At 43.1% G+C, this 16,460-nt stretch overlaps 1 protein-coding gene across 3 annotated transcripts; it reads left to right on the top strand.

The window, feature by feature from the left end:
• Positions 1–36: 36 nt before the first annotated feature.
• Positions 37–16,435, top strand: LOC146175727 (deubiquitinase DESI2-like). Of its 3 annotated transcripts, XM_084582102.1 has the most exons (9): positions 37–201; positions 4,801–4,862; positions 5,555–5,627; positions 6,197–6,290; positions 7,332–7,473; positions 7,600–7,716; positions 10,785–11,034; positions 12,466–12,800; positions 12,923–16,435. In XM_084582102.1, exons 2-7 carry the CDS (start codon positions 4,824–4,826, stop codon positions 10,887–10,889), a joined length of 570 nt encoding a protein of 189 aa, XP_084438228.1. In that variant the 5' UTR covers positions 37–201; positions 4,801–4,823; the 3' UTR covers positions 10,890–11,034; positions 12,466–12,800; positions 12,923–16,435. The 3 variants fall into 3 exon arrangements, with proteins under 3 accessions (XP_084438228.1, XP_084438226.1, XP_084438227.1); XM_084582100.1 differs by having other exon boundaries at positions 12,466–16,435; XM_084582101.1 differs by having other exon boundaries at positions 10,785–11,039; positions 12,466–16,435.
• Positions 16,436–16,460: the final 25 nt, after the last annotated feature.

Below are 16,460 nucleotides of genomic sequence, written 5' to 3'. Positions count from 1 at the left end.
TGAGCTAGCCTCAAGCGCAGTGTTCTGATTTTGTTTAGCAATGGCCGCTGGCATTCAGCGGGCGATTGCTGCTAGTCAAAATTGATCCCGTAATCACTATGCTGTGGATTGCATAAGGTGCGCGATTGGGGAAAAAAAAGTGCTAGACGTCATCACGGCTGTTCTACGGCAGCGCAAGACGCTGTTTTCTTCTTCTCCTAGGTGAGAAACTTTGTCTTGCATCTCCTTTTTTGTGTTCACCGCTCTGCCTGAGGAAATAGAGACCGAGCATCATATCGTTTTGTTTCATTGTTCGCTGGGGTCCCAACGCACGTTTAACGGCAGGCGCAGTTGATTTTCGTTCTAGCGCTGTGCAGCCCGATGGAGTAACGGGCTGTTGCGGTGATAACTCTGATCAAACAAGTGTCGTTCGGTTGATTTTTCACGAGATTGATTACTTCATTCATTCATTCATTCCGTCTCAAGCGTTTGAAAAGTTCAAGGCTGCTAGACGAAGTAGCCCAATCGCACCATTGTACATGGTTAAACTTTTTATTTTTTTGCACACATGTTGGCTTGAGCCTCTACTGAGAACACGCATTCGTGTATACATCGAACAGGAGGCGTATTGGCGTTACAACACTATCGAAGCATGCCCACCCTTAATTTATTCCTGCATCCCGGATGCTTGCACCTCAGATAAAATTGCGATTAAGATGTTCCATGGACCTTGGATGTTTATCCCGAGGGCTCCTCTTAGGGGGTTGTTCGAGTTCATGCGTGATCTAGTCATGTTTGCAGGTGGAACGCGAAAGCAAAAGTGAACTGCGGCTTGAACACAGACTTTCTGAATTTCATTTTTTCCTTCTAGCCAAGGTGCACGTCACCCGGTTGGCTTGAATGCATCGAAGAGGGAACGATGTGTAAGAATTTGGAGACGCAGCCGCGTCTGAACTCTCGTCGTTCGAGCTAGCATATGTCTTGGTTTCTCCGCGCAACAGCTGTTTTCTCGTGTTTTAATGCTGCAGCTCCTCAATGTTGTTGCCGTTTTAGTAGTTACTGTTCGCCGCGACGACATGCAAATGAGGAAACGCGAATCAGCCGTCGCGGAAATTATCAGAATCCGAGCGCAATTCTCTGTTCGCGCAGCGCGTACTGGTTAGGCATTCAGACAGTCATCTTGGTTGCCTACAGTGGTCGCCTTTTCGTTGTCATTGCTTGTCCGCGAGTAGTTTGGCTTTTTTTATTGTTAAACTTGATATTGAAGTTGCAAAGCTGCACCTACAAAATGCCCTGGTAATTTTTTTTTTAACCTTACTGTTTGCCACCTTAATTGAGCTTCTGCTGTGAGAATTGGCAGTTGCAGTGGGGTCAGCGAACTCTCTTGGAAGGCAGAAAAACAGTCGTGCTGTTGAGTCTGCTATCACAAGCGTGTCAGCGAACCGCCCTGTAAGCAAAAAACAATCTCCTTTGTTCAGTATTCTCATTTGCATAGGCCATACAATGCAATAAAATTGTAACAACCCGCATTGTGGAAGACCGTTTTGTTTCTCCAGGACAAGGCCAGCCTATTTCATCACTTCGTGTTTCCCTACATTCTTATGTTGTTGAGAGCAGTGTGCTCTTTTTATTTTTATTCGAGAAATAATATAAAGTAACACTTTTCTTTCTGACCCATCTGTCAGCATAATTATATGTATGTGCAGCATTTAATGACTTCCTGCTGCTTAATTATTTTGATCCGTTCACACACCTCACAGAACCTGGCTTCTTGTTCTCAGTCTTTTCGCACAGAGTCCTTGCAGCTTGTCCTTGCAGCTTTTGACACTATGTCTACCTCCGACATATGGAAATCTTTGTGTATTCATATTTGTGCCTAGCCATGGTCTGTAGTGAAGGCTGTTTCATGATTGCTCGCTGATAACCAAACAGCCAACTTTAGTTGGAGGGCAAATATTATTTTTGTGTGGTCTTTCTAAAGCTCTTATCTGATGGGAGGCCTTTACTGCCTGCAGACACGACAGCTTGAAGACTGGGTGCAGCGCCCTTCTTTTACTGCTGATACAGAGCGTGGCTTACATGTAGGCTAGCATTAGTTCTTGAGTTTCTGCTCAGCGATTGTAATGAATCAACATGTGAGTGTCTTATCATGAACAGCACAGATTAGATACAGATGTCATCTCCTTCACTCTGTTCACAACAAAATATGTGCCAAGAGATGGCCCCAGCAGCTGCTGTTTTCGGTTGCTGCTTGACCGAGTGAGGGGCCAAAAGCTGCACACTCTTGAGCTTCAAATGATATTGTCTTGTGGACCGTTCAGCTTAGTTCTGGTAAAACCTAAATGTGCTGTGCATACTTTGTAAAGACATGAAAGTTGTTTCATAAATTAAAATGAGCGCCTCAGTAGGGTTTGTGAAAATACAGCTGTGTCCAAAAACAAAATGAAAAGAAAGTTATATTAATACCAGTTTCTTTAGTGTCTCCATTACTAAACGTAGTTGTGTGCTCCTAAGCTCATGATATTTTAATATTTGGGCATTAGTGTGCAGCTGTCTCTGTGCTATTGCTCGACAAAGACTGAGCAGACAATGAAGTTCAATAATGTGCTCTGAAGACTGTATCATGTATATGAAACACACTACATCATTTAGCAAACATCTGATGAAACTAGAAAAGGATTTCTGGTAGGGGTTGCTTGCCAAGAAAAGGGCTTGTAAAGTCTCAGCTATACTGAGTGCAGTCGAAGTTTCATTGAACTACAGGTGGTTCACTTTGTCTTTACAGGTCCCCAACGCCTAGTTCTTTGAAGTTCAGAATTGTAACATTTTTTAATGCAATGGGTTGCATTTTGCAAAATAGAATGCACATCCTTGAATTTTCATTATTAATGCTGCTTGTCATTTTTGCACACAGAAATGGGGAACCTGGACATGCCAGAAGCAGTCTTTTGAGGGAGTGAGGCCAGAAAGATCAATGAAAACGTCTTTGCACGTGGCTGGCTGTTGTAGGGCACAAGATTGGTGATCTCGCAAACTTTCCGATGCATGACATTCGTGGTGCTCTTTATCTGAAAAACCACGTTTGTTGCTATTCTTTCTGGACGAGCTGCCATTTTTTTCTATCCAGTGAAGTTCGGGAGGAAGTTCTTTTTTTTTTCTCTCGAGAAATTATGCGCTTATTGGAGAGGATTTTTTGTTAGGAGACGGTGCTATTTTCAGATAGATAGTTGCTTTGATTGTTATTCAAAATGCCCACATCTACGTAGGTCGCAAGCATGTAGATTTCTGCTCTCTCAGCTGAATACTTTCAAGTGCTGAGTTACATCATTTGACGTACAGCACCTCTGCTTTGAAGCAGTGCCACTCGGCTTCGTCAACCTGATCATGTTCGCCCACGATACCTAATGTTTGTGCCCGCATGGCTTCTTAATGTCTCAGTGAGAGTCATTTCTAATTTTCAATTATTTCCTCACAAGTCCCACGTCCACCCAGCTGCTACCACAAAAATGGACGAGTGGAAAGTCGCATGGGTCCCACTAACTAAGAACGTTTGATTCGCCTTTGTCACGTGGCCACTCTGTTCATATGCACCTTTCATCCTTGGCCCTGTCCTCTGCTGCACTAGTTGAAAAACAGACTGGCAGGCTTTAGTGCCGACATTCACAGTTAATAATAATGATAGGTGCACCAGTGACAGTTGACAAGTGTCAAATAAGCACCCACCACTTTGCAGGCACAGTCGTGGAGCTGTCATGCCAGCCTCACCCATTAAACTAAGCCTCACAAGAGTGAACCTGGTAAGGGGAGGGGAACAGGAGAGTGTAAGAGCAGAGATTTGCGAAAAAGGAGAAAGAAAGAAGGCAAAGAGCCTGTCACTTGGGAGAAAGAGGAGTGAAGAAGAAAAGAGATTAAAGAGCAGCGGGAGGGGTAGAGAAGAGGCAAAAGTGGCATCTTGTAATTCAGCATTCTATGTTGCTGTCACACTTCTTTACATGCACAATAACATACCTGTGCAGTGTGCTGTAGAAAATGAATGCTAACATGTATATGATGTCTTAATCTCATTGATTGGCTGAGGATTTTTTTGTTAAATGTCACTCGAGTAAATAAAACAGATTCAAATTATCTTGGTTTCTGCATCTTGCTGGTTTGTTGTTTTCTTTTTGTCCAGAAATTTCAGTGAGTCAGCCAGCCCAGTAAGTAGTGTAGGTGCTGTTAATGACTCTTCAAAAGGTCAAACACCACATCCCTGCATAATGCTTTCTACTAGCAACATACAGCCACAAAGTGAACTTCTTTTGGTGGTTACTAGCTCCTAAGCAACTCTTCTTCCTTGCCCATTTTTATTTGTTTTGTTTTTCTTTCTCAAAACACCCATTCTGGATTTTTCGGGATCTGAAATTCCAATGGAACTTGCGAAACAGAGCAGCAGCAAAAAAAAGGAGAACTTGTAGATGAAAGGCACAGTAAGCGCTGGCCTCGTGGTGTAAAGTTGGAAGTGGCTTTATGCAGGCGCTTCTTATAGCTGAAATAAAATGCATAAACTATGAAAAATGTTGGGTGACATTTAAGCACCAATGCTCCAGGTAAACAACTAAGAAGGAAGTTTGGAATGGATCTTTGTAGGTGGTAATTAAATTGCAAATGATGGGCTGTGTTGCATCACACAGCTGGAGTGCAGCACTAATGCCTGTGCTGATAAGGTAGCATGGTTTATCTGTGTCACATATGATCTACGTATCAGTTTCATTCACAGGGAGCTCTTTGTGTGGTCGGCTATACCTTTTTTGCCTCTTTCCCTTCTTTCTTCTTCCACTGCAGGTCTGGTGTTCCAGTGGACAGGCATGGCTCGGGAACCTGTAATTCTCAACGTTTATGATATGGTACTCGCTTCAGTGCGCATATTTTACGTTAACTGTGTAAGGTAAATAACTACACAGATAGATAACAGCGGCCAGAAAAACCGAATACGGTATTCTTATTGATACGCACAGTGACAGTATGGCCAAATCGCCGAGTTCGCTCGTAATTGTTCCCCTCGTTCATGTAATGTGATTATTCTAGTGTAAAAATGGGGAAACAGTCATACAAACTTGCTTTCAGGCATTTTTTGTGCCAAGTACTGTTTTGTGTAGGGGGTAGCAGTGTGTAGGATGAGGGCAGAGCATTTCAGTCTATTTTACGAACAGCGCATTCCTTTCTACCCTAGGTTGCTGTTAGAAGAAAAATGAGTAGCAGATTTGTTGTGTGTCTGTGTTCACAAAGGAAGGAAATGCTTTTGAAAAAACATTAGCATTGAAAGCCTTGATTTCTTTCAACCGCAATATGGTTAATTTTTAACCGAGCATTTGTCATCTGGTAGCCTTGGCAGCTTATGTGCCGCGGAGTAGAAACACAAAACTAGTTTTCTATTCGCCGTTTAGTCGAAGGAAAGCCAATTTGTGGGGCAGCTTTTCTGATATTGGCGCATGCAGGGCACCTTTGTAATGAGGTACTTCGTTTGAGCCCTTGTGAAGTTATCTGCAATGCTTGTACTGTGGACAACTTTACATTTTAATTTTGTTGCTACCCACAGTACTGGATCAATGAGTACACTGCTCCCATTGGCCTCGGAGTGTTCCACACTGGAGTAGAAATCTACGGAACAGGTGAACATGTGTTTTGTAATTAAAAGCAGTCAAAAGTTGACGAGGTAAATGTTGCTATAATGTTGGCGTTGTTTTAGGACCTGTATGTTTTCAAGAGGCTTAGGCCATTTGAAACCTGCCAAACCTTGATAAGCTTTTTTTAGGGGCGCCATTAGCACTTGCTTTTTTGACTCATGTAGTGTTAAATATATTTTATTTTACTTTTTCAAATTGGCAAATATTTTGTCATAACAGTCTTGAAAATAACTGCAAGGGTCACCTCAGTGGAGGAAAAAAAATTGCATTGCAAGGTAAGGTTACTGACACATTGCTTTAATTAAAACTGCTGCTTGCATACTTATAGATATTTTAGAAAGCAAGACATATGTACTAGCATGACACGCTGACAGACAGAATGGATATTCTAACACTGCCTGTGAACAAGGTATTGACGTCTTGTATTGACAGCATGATTGCATGTATTGACGTCCGGTGTTTGTAGAGCCATGTTTTGACCCTAGCTTTTGCAATTCTCAAAGTTTCTGCATGCCATGTATGTTTGTTTTGTTTTTTCTATTATTATTTTTCAGAGTATGCATACGGGGGTCATCCATTTGCCTTCTCTGGAATCTTCGAAATCCCGCCAAAGTTTGCAAACGACCTTGGAGACCAGTTTAAGTACAAGTGAGTGGTGGCATACTGTAATGTAACTTTCTTACTGTCAAGTATTTGGAATTACCAGGGGAAAAAAAAAGCAATAAAGAAGTCTTGCTACCAGATTTGGTTTAATGAGCTTTGCTTTAGTGTTGATAGTTAAGTCGCTTAACACGGTGGTTTAGCGGTTTGCGACTGCTTGTCGCAAACCGCTAAACCAATAAGCGGCTCAGCTGACGGGAACGTAAGTTAGCTTTACTCTATGTGGTGAACAGTCAAGGAAGATACGATGTGGAAAGCAACCCGCAAGTAGCATTCGCAAGTGTGAACATCGGTTGCTCTCTGGTCGCATGCAACTGCCGGTCGCGCTTATGATCCTTATGATCACCATTAAATGCGCTCGCTTCGTTTCGTGCGAGAGAACGAGCACCATGTTTCACACGCCTGCCTCTCTCTGTTTCTTCTTTTTGCACTGTCCTCTGTTTAGAATTTAATTTTTTTGTGTTCCTTGTTGTTTCTGGTGGTGCAAGGCACAAGGCAAGCAGCAGGGCCCTATCTGGCTACTTCGGCTGCCTTTGTATAGGCTCCAGAATGGTACAGACGTGTGCTATGTACTGCGTTTTGACAGTACTGTGCAGTCAAGCTTTGTATTGAAAAGGAAAGTGTGAATGGACCTTTAGTGTACTGCTGCGTTAGCAGGTAATGGAACAGCTTTGAATTCATTTTCATTGTTGGCTTATCTTATAAGTACAGCTGGGTATTTAGTATGACTTAATTTCATGCATCGTATATAATGTAGGAACTACTCTTGATGTACTACTGATAGTTTTTAGCTTTCTTGCGGTGTTTATGTCGCCTGGGTGTTATGAAGACAGTTTTTCGTGCTTAACATCACCTGCTTGCTTTTCATTCTTTATTCCCTGTTATACGTTTCGGCTGTTTACCACTTGTTGTATCGCGTCATGCTTTTCGTGTAGGTGACGAAAATGACTGACAGAAGCATGCAGGTTGTTTGGTGCTATGCCACGGGCGTTCTTCACGGTTGCTAACGTGTCGCCATCGCTTGTGCAGGCAGAGCATCCTGGTGGGTCATACGGACTTCAATCAGATCGACGTGCGCAAGATTGTGGAGGAACTGGGCAACGAGTTCCGCGGCGACCGCTACCACCTCATGAACAAGAACTGCAACCACTTCTCTGGAGCCCTGACCAAGGTGAGAAAGTTTGAGCCATGCAGCCACATATAAACCATTGTGTCTAGTCCATCTGCGTTTGCGGATGATGTGTAATCACTGCGAGGTTCGCTCACATCGTGCTTCATTTCTCTCTCTCTCTGGCAGATCCTATGTGGGGAGGAGATCCCGGCCTGGGTGAACCGGCTGGCCTACTTCAGCTCGTGTGTGCCTTTCCTTCAGCGCTGCCTGCCACGGGAGTGGCTGACACCCATCGCACTCCAGGCTAGCCCCTCCCCTTCCTTATGATCACCATTAAATGCGCTCGCTTCGTTTCGTGCGAGAGAACGAGCACCATGTTTCACACGCCTGCCTCTCTGTTTCTTCTTTTTGCACTGTCCTCTGTTTAGAATTTAATTTTTTTGTGTTCCTTGTTGTTTCTGGTGGTGCAAGGCACAAGGCAAGCAGCAGGGCCCTATCTGGCTACTTCGGCTGCCTTTGTATAGGCTCCAGAATGGTACAGACGTGTGCTATGTACTGCGTTTTGACAGTACTGTGCAGTCAAGCTTTGTATTGAAAAGGAAAGTTATGTGCACTCATGTCACAGGCTATTATATTCTCGCAGTAGTATATCAACAATGCTTGGAGAGCATTGAGGTGCCCTGCATCATACCTAACTTCATCGCTTCAGACAGCGCAAGAAAGGACGACACAGGACGAACGTCTTTTCACTGTATAGCATTGCTTCATCCTTTCTTTTGTCCCCGTCTTTTGTCGTGCTGTTTGATGCGCTGGATCGATACCAACTTGCCCGAATTGCTCTACTTCTATGCCCGATCTCACTGATGGTGGCAGCTATACAAGGGAGATATTCTGGTTTTGTCAGGATAGCAGTTGAAAATTCTGTGATACTTCTGATATGTTGAAACTACAAAACTGCATGACCACCTATGGACGGAGTGCCGTAATTCGCACTGAGACAAAAACTCTAGGAGTAGTGCGTGTGTGAGCATGAAAGAAAGAGAAAGTCTGTGCATGTCCAAAGTACTGTGTGTGCTTCCACAGCAAGCCATGAAGTTTGCAGCATCGATGATGGCCATAATGTGCCTTTCCCTCGCGGCACTGTCATGGAACATTTGCTACCAGTCGTTTGAGAGCCATGCTGTGTGAAAGAAAAATTACGGACCAAGTTGTGTGCATTCATTTGAAGAAGGCTGCTGCTTTAGTGCCTTTTATTGCATCGTTCATTCACAAGCATTAACTACAATGCACAGACACTACTGCACTGCCGAAATGGCCCGAGATTTGCACGCTGAATTCCTTGCGCATTCTCGCATATACTGTTCACAACTTGCTAGGCCGGTTTTTGGCACCAGCAATTTTAGGTTCTGTTGCTCGTGTGTTATTGCAGAAAGCATTACTAGCAGCACTCACCTTTGGTCATGTTGACAACTGTTCTTACCATTTAGTATACCCATACCACAAAGTGCACTTTGTGAGGGTATAGGAACAGAACACTGCACTCTAAGCGTGAAATTTTTTCGACGCAATGTAAAGCTGCCTGTCTCGAGTGGTCGATTCTGTAATGGTTTTGCCAGAAACGCTGTAGAAAAAGTTTGCCTAGAATTTTTCGATCAGTGCATGCACCCATTTTTATGTCGTCCGATGCTGGAAACAATGAGTAGAGACAGCAATGACGGTCGGCAAAAGTGGTGTGTCGAAAACTAATATAATTTCACCTGCCAGACAGTAATTAGACCTTTTTTAGCACATAGTAGCATCAAGCTTAGTTTTTATACCCAGCAGTGTTACAGCACAGGAACATACACATTATCGACAGAAGTTTTAGAAGGCCACTGTGACGCTACCTAGTAGCAAATGCTCACAGCACATCATAGGCAATGTGAAAAGAGGCTGGTTTTTGCCAATGGGCGGAGCAGAGAGTGAGCAAAATATAATAAAACAATATGAGCCCTGTTTAAAGAATTAAGATTATTGTGCACTTACAAAAAACGGTGACATTTTCCCAAGGTGTGGTCACGTGGGTTACTACGGCGACAATTAGTGTTTCGCCACAAGAGGAGACATCAGTCGTTTTAAAGCAACTTTCAGTGCCAAATAAAAATGATAAGCCCTCGTTTCTTGGATATTGTAGCGCTCGATCTATGCCATACGGGACAAGATCTTTTCATTTCCACCATAATCCCATTACATATTTTGGTCAGTGTCCTGTCCTTTTAAAGTACCAATGGAGATCTATATATTTTCAGGTTTTCCTGTTTTCTTTTTGTATGCTTACTTAAAGTGGTGGTGTCCAGTAGCCCTCCTGCATTGCAAGATATTAAAATTCGTACTCATAAGATCTGTTTTAGCTACTACATCAATTTGGCTGTATAGTCCTGCAATTGCCATGTTGGCTTAGTAATAGCTAATGATTGGTCGCTATTGGACACTCATGCACGTGAGGTAATCATCACAATGGCAAAAAGAATCGGAGGGGGCTGTGTGAAATTCTCAGTAGCTAGTGACGCCCAGTTCATAATTTCCGCTAAGCAGCTTAGTGCAGTTATCAGAACATAAAGCTGAGCAAGTTAGTTGCTGTTATCCATATCCAACCAATGTGAAAAAGACGAACACTGCTCTCGTGATGCCGTGCTTGTTCTGTCTTCATTTATTTTGCGCTGTTTGAATATGGATAGCGATTATCAACTCAAGAGCAGGTTGAAATTTTCAAGGAGGTAACGGGCATTATATTTGTGGTCATTGAGAACCTAAATTTCATAAGAGTGCTCATTTCTAATTGAAGTGAACGGATTATTGGTGATGGCGTGCAATATTTACGCTAATTCCAGTTGACGGCACAGTTTGGTCACACGACCTTGTATCGCAAGAATACCTGTACCCAACATCAAAGTTGGTTGCGTTTGGTTGCAGGTCAGTCGCTAAGCTCTTAGAGAAGGCTACATTTCCTACCATGCAAAGCAGGCAGGTGACGCAGAGGTGAACGCAGACACTGAACTTTACAACCTGTGAACTCGTAGCCAGTGTTTGTATTGTCTGCTCAGCTTACATTGTCGTTTTCCACACTGCATAGTATTGTCAAACTCGGCCGTGTCGTCAAAGGTAAACTTCTTTAGTTTTCACTGCAAGGAATCTGCCATCTCAGTGTGTGTCTTGCAGGTTCAAAGGTCTCCACTGCGGTGAAACAGATTACCACATTTAGCTCTCCCTTGAGGCAACTGAGGGAGCTGTGTACTCTCGACAAAGCTCCTCGAGCAGTTAAAACAATGAAAATGATGCTTAGTTTTACATTAATGCGCTACATTTCTGCGTGCCTAATCCCCACCATGCAGGCTAGCATCCAAGAGGGCAGCACATCGAGGGTGCACAGTTCACCGCCCCGCTCCCCACCGCCCAATTCGTCGCGGTCGTCGCAGAAGCGTGTGCCTCGGATCTGACACGTGGCCCCTGACACTAGGACAGTACACCTGCGTTTGCTTCCTCGGCAGCGTCCCGTCACAACGCTGTCGCAGAAAACGGCATTGGTGCCGTTACTTGTTGGTTTCTGAAGTGCAGCCCCACCCGACATGGATGGCACTGTTGGTACGGTGAGCGGATGTTTTCTTATTTCGCGTCGCTACCTTGCTTGATTCTGCTTTTTCTGGCAAGGTTTGGCAATCGCTGCCATTGTGTCCTCCATATCGGAGGTCATGACTTGTAACCGTAGACGTCGGATTAAGCGAGAAAAGGTTACAAAGGGCATCTAAGGCTGCTTACGTGCTGTGAAGGCAAAAGCATGAATGTCTCGTAGTGAGCTCATATGTCGTCCGCTGGAATCCGTGTCACAAGCTAGCCTGCCGCTTTACTGAGACATATGCTACGTGCAATAAGAAAGACCACTGTGTGACAAACGGTTAAAAATTGTTTTTTTAGGAAAGGAAAGACAGTCTATGTTTGGGTTCTCACCGTAGTGGAGGGCTATAGAATAATATCGTCCACCTGTGGATGTTTAATCTGAGGCGACATCACACAACACACTAATGCCTCTTACGTTTCGGCTCCGTCAATACACTGCCACCACGGTAGGGCTAGAGGCCGGATATTCTGAGCCCAGGCATTCTGGTGAGTAGCAAAGCATCTATTGTGTCATAGTGCATATCATGTCATAGTTTCGACATGAATAGCAGGAAAGACATACAACTGGAGGTACATCGTGTGTTTACATGTTGTCGGTTAGATTCTCTTACAGAAGCTAGCCTCATTGCACTCAAATTCATTTTCTTAAATCTGATTTCACACCAGAAAAAGGTCAGTATTCTTTAGGTGTATGCTATATTGCTACTGGCTATCAAGTACAAGCTACGGTTGTTCACAAGTGAGAATTAACGAAGAAGCCAGGAATGCAGTGTGGTTGTGAATTAAGCTGTACATTTGTACTACTTTGGACAAACAGTAGGTGCGGACCGAAAAGTTCCGCTAACTTGTCAGGCTTCTTATACCTTTGCATATCACTTTTGGCACAGAGAAATCACTACATTATCGGAGCCTTTACTTGTTTACTAACCGTTTGCACGACACATGACATACATATAAAAGTACTGACAATGTTTGTAGCTGTAACAAACCACTATAGTTTGTGTAAAACTTGACACCGTGCACAACCGTCATTTAAAAAAAAGAAAAGTGCCCCGTTCTGTTTTCCTGCCCGACACCCGTGTTGCACAAGCCACGTGGAGAAAGCAGTGAAAAATCGGGGACATCTTTTGCTTTCATGTGGGAGTAAATAAATGGCAGACCATTTTGTGCATTTATTTCCGGACAGTGCAAGCAGGTGCCGAAGCCAGGTGCGTGAGCTATTATGCGGGATTCGTTGCCAGGTGCAGCTTTTGCGTAATTATTTGCTATCAAAAGAGGCTGCAGTTGGAGAAGATAAGCTGCATTCATAACCAGATCCATAATGGAAGCAATGCCGTGTGTAGAAATTTGCCCGTGCGCGTGTTCTAAGCAATGCACAACTTGTCTATTTCTTTGCAGAAATGATAGGAGAAAGAAATGGTGTGCAAGTAGCTCACAGCACGGCTGCTCGAGAATTCCTTGGGCTGGGTCGGCCAGCTTCAACTGGTGCTACACATCCGTTGTGCCATTCATCTATAGGGAGAAAAAAAAAGAAAAAAGCAACTAAATTGTTGCAACAGTCGATTGTGCGCAAGTGTGTGCGTGCGTTCACACACCCCCAACTTTGTGTACTTCAACTCCGAAGAGACGTGCCATAGCCGAATGGTGTGGAGTAAATAGGAGTGCGTCCGACCCAAGGCCATTTTTCTGGAAGGCGACGCATGTTGTCTTATCTGTGGGGACATCAAGCTGTCGTCAAGCTGGCTGTTACGGACATGCTCGCTAGTTTCAATACTACATGACTCCTGCGAAATGAGGGGGACTTGAAATTCTTGATGTTTGAAACTGCTAAGAGCAAACACTGGTCTGTGTTAAGGGCATTAGCTTGGGCATTTCACGCCAGCAAAATTTGTGCTAGCATGTTCCAAGGCGTGCTTGTCGTATTTTTTGCTCGTCTTTACTCTTTGGGTGCATCGCTTGTAAAAGGGCTGTGCTCCCTTTAACTTACACGCGAGTCATATACTTACTCAATTTCATAGACTGGCCTTGGAAACTTGCTAATACATTTTAATGTTATGTGCAAAAAAATTATTTTAGGACGTTTTAAGTCTTGTTCAGTGCACTTATTTTAACGTTTTGCTTCCAACCATACTGCATTTCCAACCTTTGTATGATTTGCCAAATTTATCTGGCAGGAATGTTTTGTTCTTAGAAGGTTACGATATGCTGTCAACTGTGATGTGAATTGTTCACAGTTTGTGGTTCATGAACAGTTCCCCATAGTTATAATACCAAAGTTGCATGTTAAGCCTAATGGCCCCTTCTGGCCTATTTTAATATAAGCATCTTGTGTTTAGCGAGGCACTTTGTATAATGTCACCTTTATCAAAGTCTACAAGTTACTTGCCAGATTATCTCAATTTTAATTCTTGTGAACTGTTGTTCCAGTGTTTTCAAATGGTTGCCAAACAGTTTGATTTGATTGTGCTTCATTTTTTTATTGCTGTGCGTAATATGCTTTAGCTGTTTATGTATCTGGGCATCACACTGGGTCTGCGAAGCAGAGGGCCCTTTATATGCGTGTCAGATGTAGACTTAAATTAACAATTTTGACTATGTTTCAAATCTCTGCCATAGTTTGATAATCGCTGGTGATATTTCCTTCTTGGGCAACGTTAAACGTTCCAAGTAGACTTTAGTTTTCTTTTTGCATTTAGGTGCTAATCAATTCACTGCCATGTGCTTAAAAATTGCTTATCACCTGTTTATTATTACAAACCAAAGCAGGGGTGGTAAACAAGTGTAGCAAGGTTAGCCTTCCTAGCAACGAATACAAGGGCACAGAACTTATAATTTAGTTATAAATGGTCAGCTGTGTATATCGCCATCGCATGCTTTTTTCGTTTCTCTTGTACTATCGTACAGTTGCTAACATTTCCAGTGTTTCTGAGACTATGTTTGTCCCCGAAGTGGTTGCCCGTCTTTTCGCCAATTTTTGTCTGCGGAGGAACAAGTGTCGATGACTGAAATAACGCCCGCAAATAAGAACTCCTTGGCGAAGACAACCAGTTTTCTGCAGTATTACAAGATTTTGCATGTTAGTGATTTGCTGTGCATAAAAGTGTGGAGACACTCTCCTTATGCTATAAGTTACAGGTGAAGCCAGAGTATAAGGCACTCTCTTTATGCTATAGGTGAAGCCAGAATAAAGAGGTGAAGGTGAAGCCAGAGTAAAGTATGCAAATGATATTGCATAATTAACTACAATACATGAAACCATATGAACGGTGGCAACCATTTCTACTTCACTTAACAGTTCACTAGTGTAATCCATACATGTTTTGTCGTTGTGCCAGTAAACAGGAAATAAGATTTCAGTTGTTAGGGTAGTGGGGAAACCATGCTCACCATGTGAATGATTTCTGCCTGCCCCACGACACAGACTACTTATTTGTGTGCAGCAGCATAGGCTTGTACTTTTCAAAACACAGTGCGTTTTGAGAAACTGTCAAACTTCACTTTCATGAAAGCTATCACGGATGCAGTCACGTATGGACTTGCTGTGTAGCATTGTGACAAATGCATGGACACTCACATCGTGTTCCTACGACTATTTAGATGCAGCATGGTTTTATTCGCAGTTATCGGAGCACGCCCTGTACGGTCACATTGAGCAGCATTAACCTTCAAGGTTAACAGAATTTTGGTGCCAGCACTGGTTTTCATGTCTAGTAAGGCTGATATGTGCAGTGTTACAAGCTTGATGTGGAACTATTGTTCATGTTGTTTCAAGAGTCTGTTTCAACCACAGTACTGTGCCAGAAGGCCTAAAGCCAAAGATAAGACGAGATAAGATAGCTGCATACAGGTGTGACCTTTACCACCTAGGTTGCCTGCTCAAGCTGAAAGTGTGTTTCTTCATCGCGGGTCTTTCTAATTTGCACACTGTTCATTATACGATTATACTCTGAACCATTAGAGCTTGTTCCATATCAGTTATGTACAGGACCACGTGCCGAGCTTTTTTTTTTTGAAGAAGTTTGAAGCACCTTCGAAGATCCAATCTTGCAGCCATCGTGGTGCTCTTTTGAAGCCTGAACTAAGCTTACAAAGGCACTCACCATGGTTGCTTATATGCAAGGAGTGGCCAACGATTAAGACGCCAAGTAAAGGTGCAATTACTCAATAGCATCCACCTTAGCTATGCCCAAGAGGTTAATGCTAATGAGTGGTTATTCCCTTACTTGAGACCTGCTCCATCTTGGCGGTTATGCCTGAACATACTGGACTAGCTTCCGGTTAAGGTGCCGAATCCAAGGTCATTACGCACGTATGTAATTACTTGGTGGAACAGGGTTTTTAAACAGTGTTTCTAGCAGTCTGTGTTGAATTCACATTTACTGTCTTGTACTTTTGAGCCTTACGCAGCATCAAAACTATTCAAACCTCACTTCAAAGTCCCTCGACCCTGCGAACTTTTGCCCATTTAATGCGCTCAATTCGTTTTCTGCACAGCAAGTAGACCGATGATCTGAATTACGGTACCTGAGCCTCTGCTTTTGTGTGACGAGTTAAAAAGAGAACTATGCGTTGTAACCCCGTTGCCTCTGTGTTGTTGCGCTACACTCTTGAAGTGCTGTTAATGTGAATACAGTCAAGGATTGCAGCTTGAAATTCTCTGAATGCTTGACAGGCTACATTTTTTTAGAGTTTCCGTTGACTACAGCTGCAATACGAATACATGATCTTGGAGCTTAAGTGATGTGATACGAACTTGGGTAAACTTTTCTATGTTACAACAGATGCTCGAGGTAAGCCGCTAGAAAGTGTCCCAGGTGCTTTGCGGCTCGGAACGCGCTTGTTTGCCGATCTGTTAATGCGCATTTGAGCTTAACTGCTCCTTCCCCAGCTGCCTATTTGAAAGATACTAACCAGCTCCTTAATCACTACGGGGAGCAACATGGGCACTAGAAGCTAAATATCACATGCAGTTGCTGAAGTGCACCGCAACATTTTTCTGGTGTCATTTTTGTACAAGCTCCTTTTGTGCAAAGGTGTATTTCATGTCTTACTACATTGATTTGCTTATTTCCCATGTTTTTCTAGCTATTCAGCTATTGCTACACCTCTATGCCTTTTTCTATTTCCATTGTGTGTGTGCGTACATTGTCGGTTCTATGATGTAACGTATCAGCACGCTTGACTAGATCTAGTGTTTTTGCTAAGGCATGCATCATTTCTATTGCTGCTGTATGGACACAAAGCTGTTCAAGAAGTTGCCTGCGTTTTCTTACGATGCTCATTTTATTTCAGTGTCTTTTTATTTTTTTGCCAAGCGCACAGTCATGGTAAAAAAGTGTGCAAGTCATTAAAAGAAAAAAAAAAGGAAGATGCAGCATGTGTGGTATTGCTGT

Source organism: Amblyomma maculatum, chromosome 10, assembly GCF_055883805.1.
Source record: "Amblyomma maculatum isolate TAMU_Amacu chromosome 10, ASM5588380v1, whole genome shotgun sequence".
NCBI lineage: Eukaryota > Metazoa > Arthropoda > Arachnida > Ixodida > Ixodidae > Amblyomma > Amblyomma maculatum.
The sequence above is the reverse complement of the archived record's forward strand: the minus strand, read 5'-3'. Positions and strand labels throughout refer to the sequence as shown.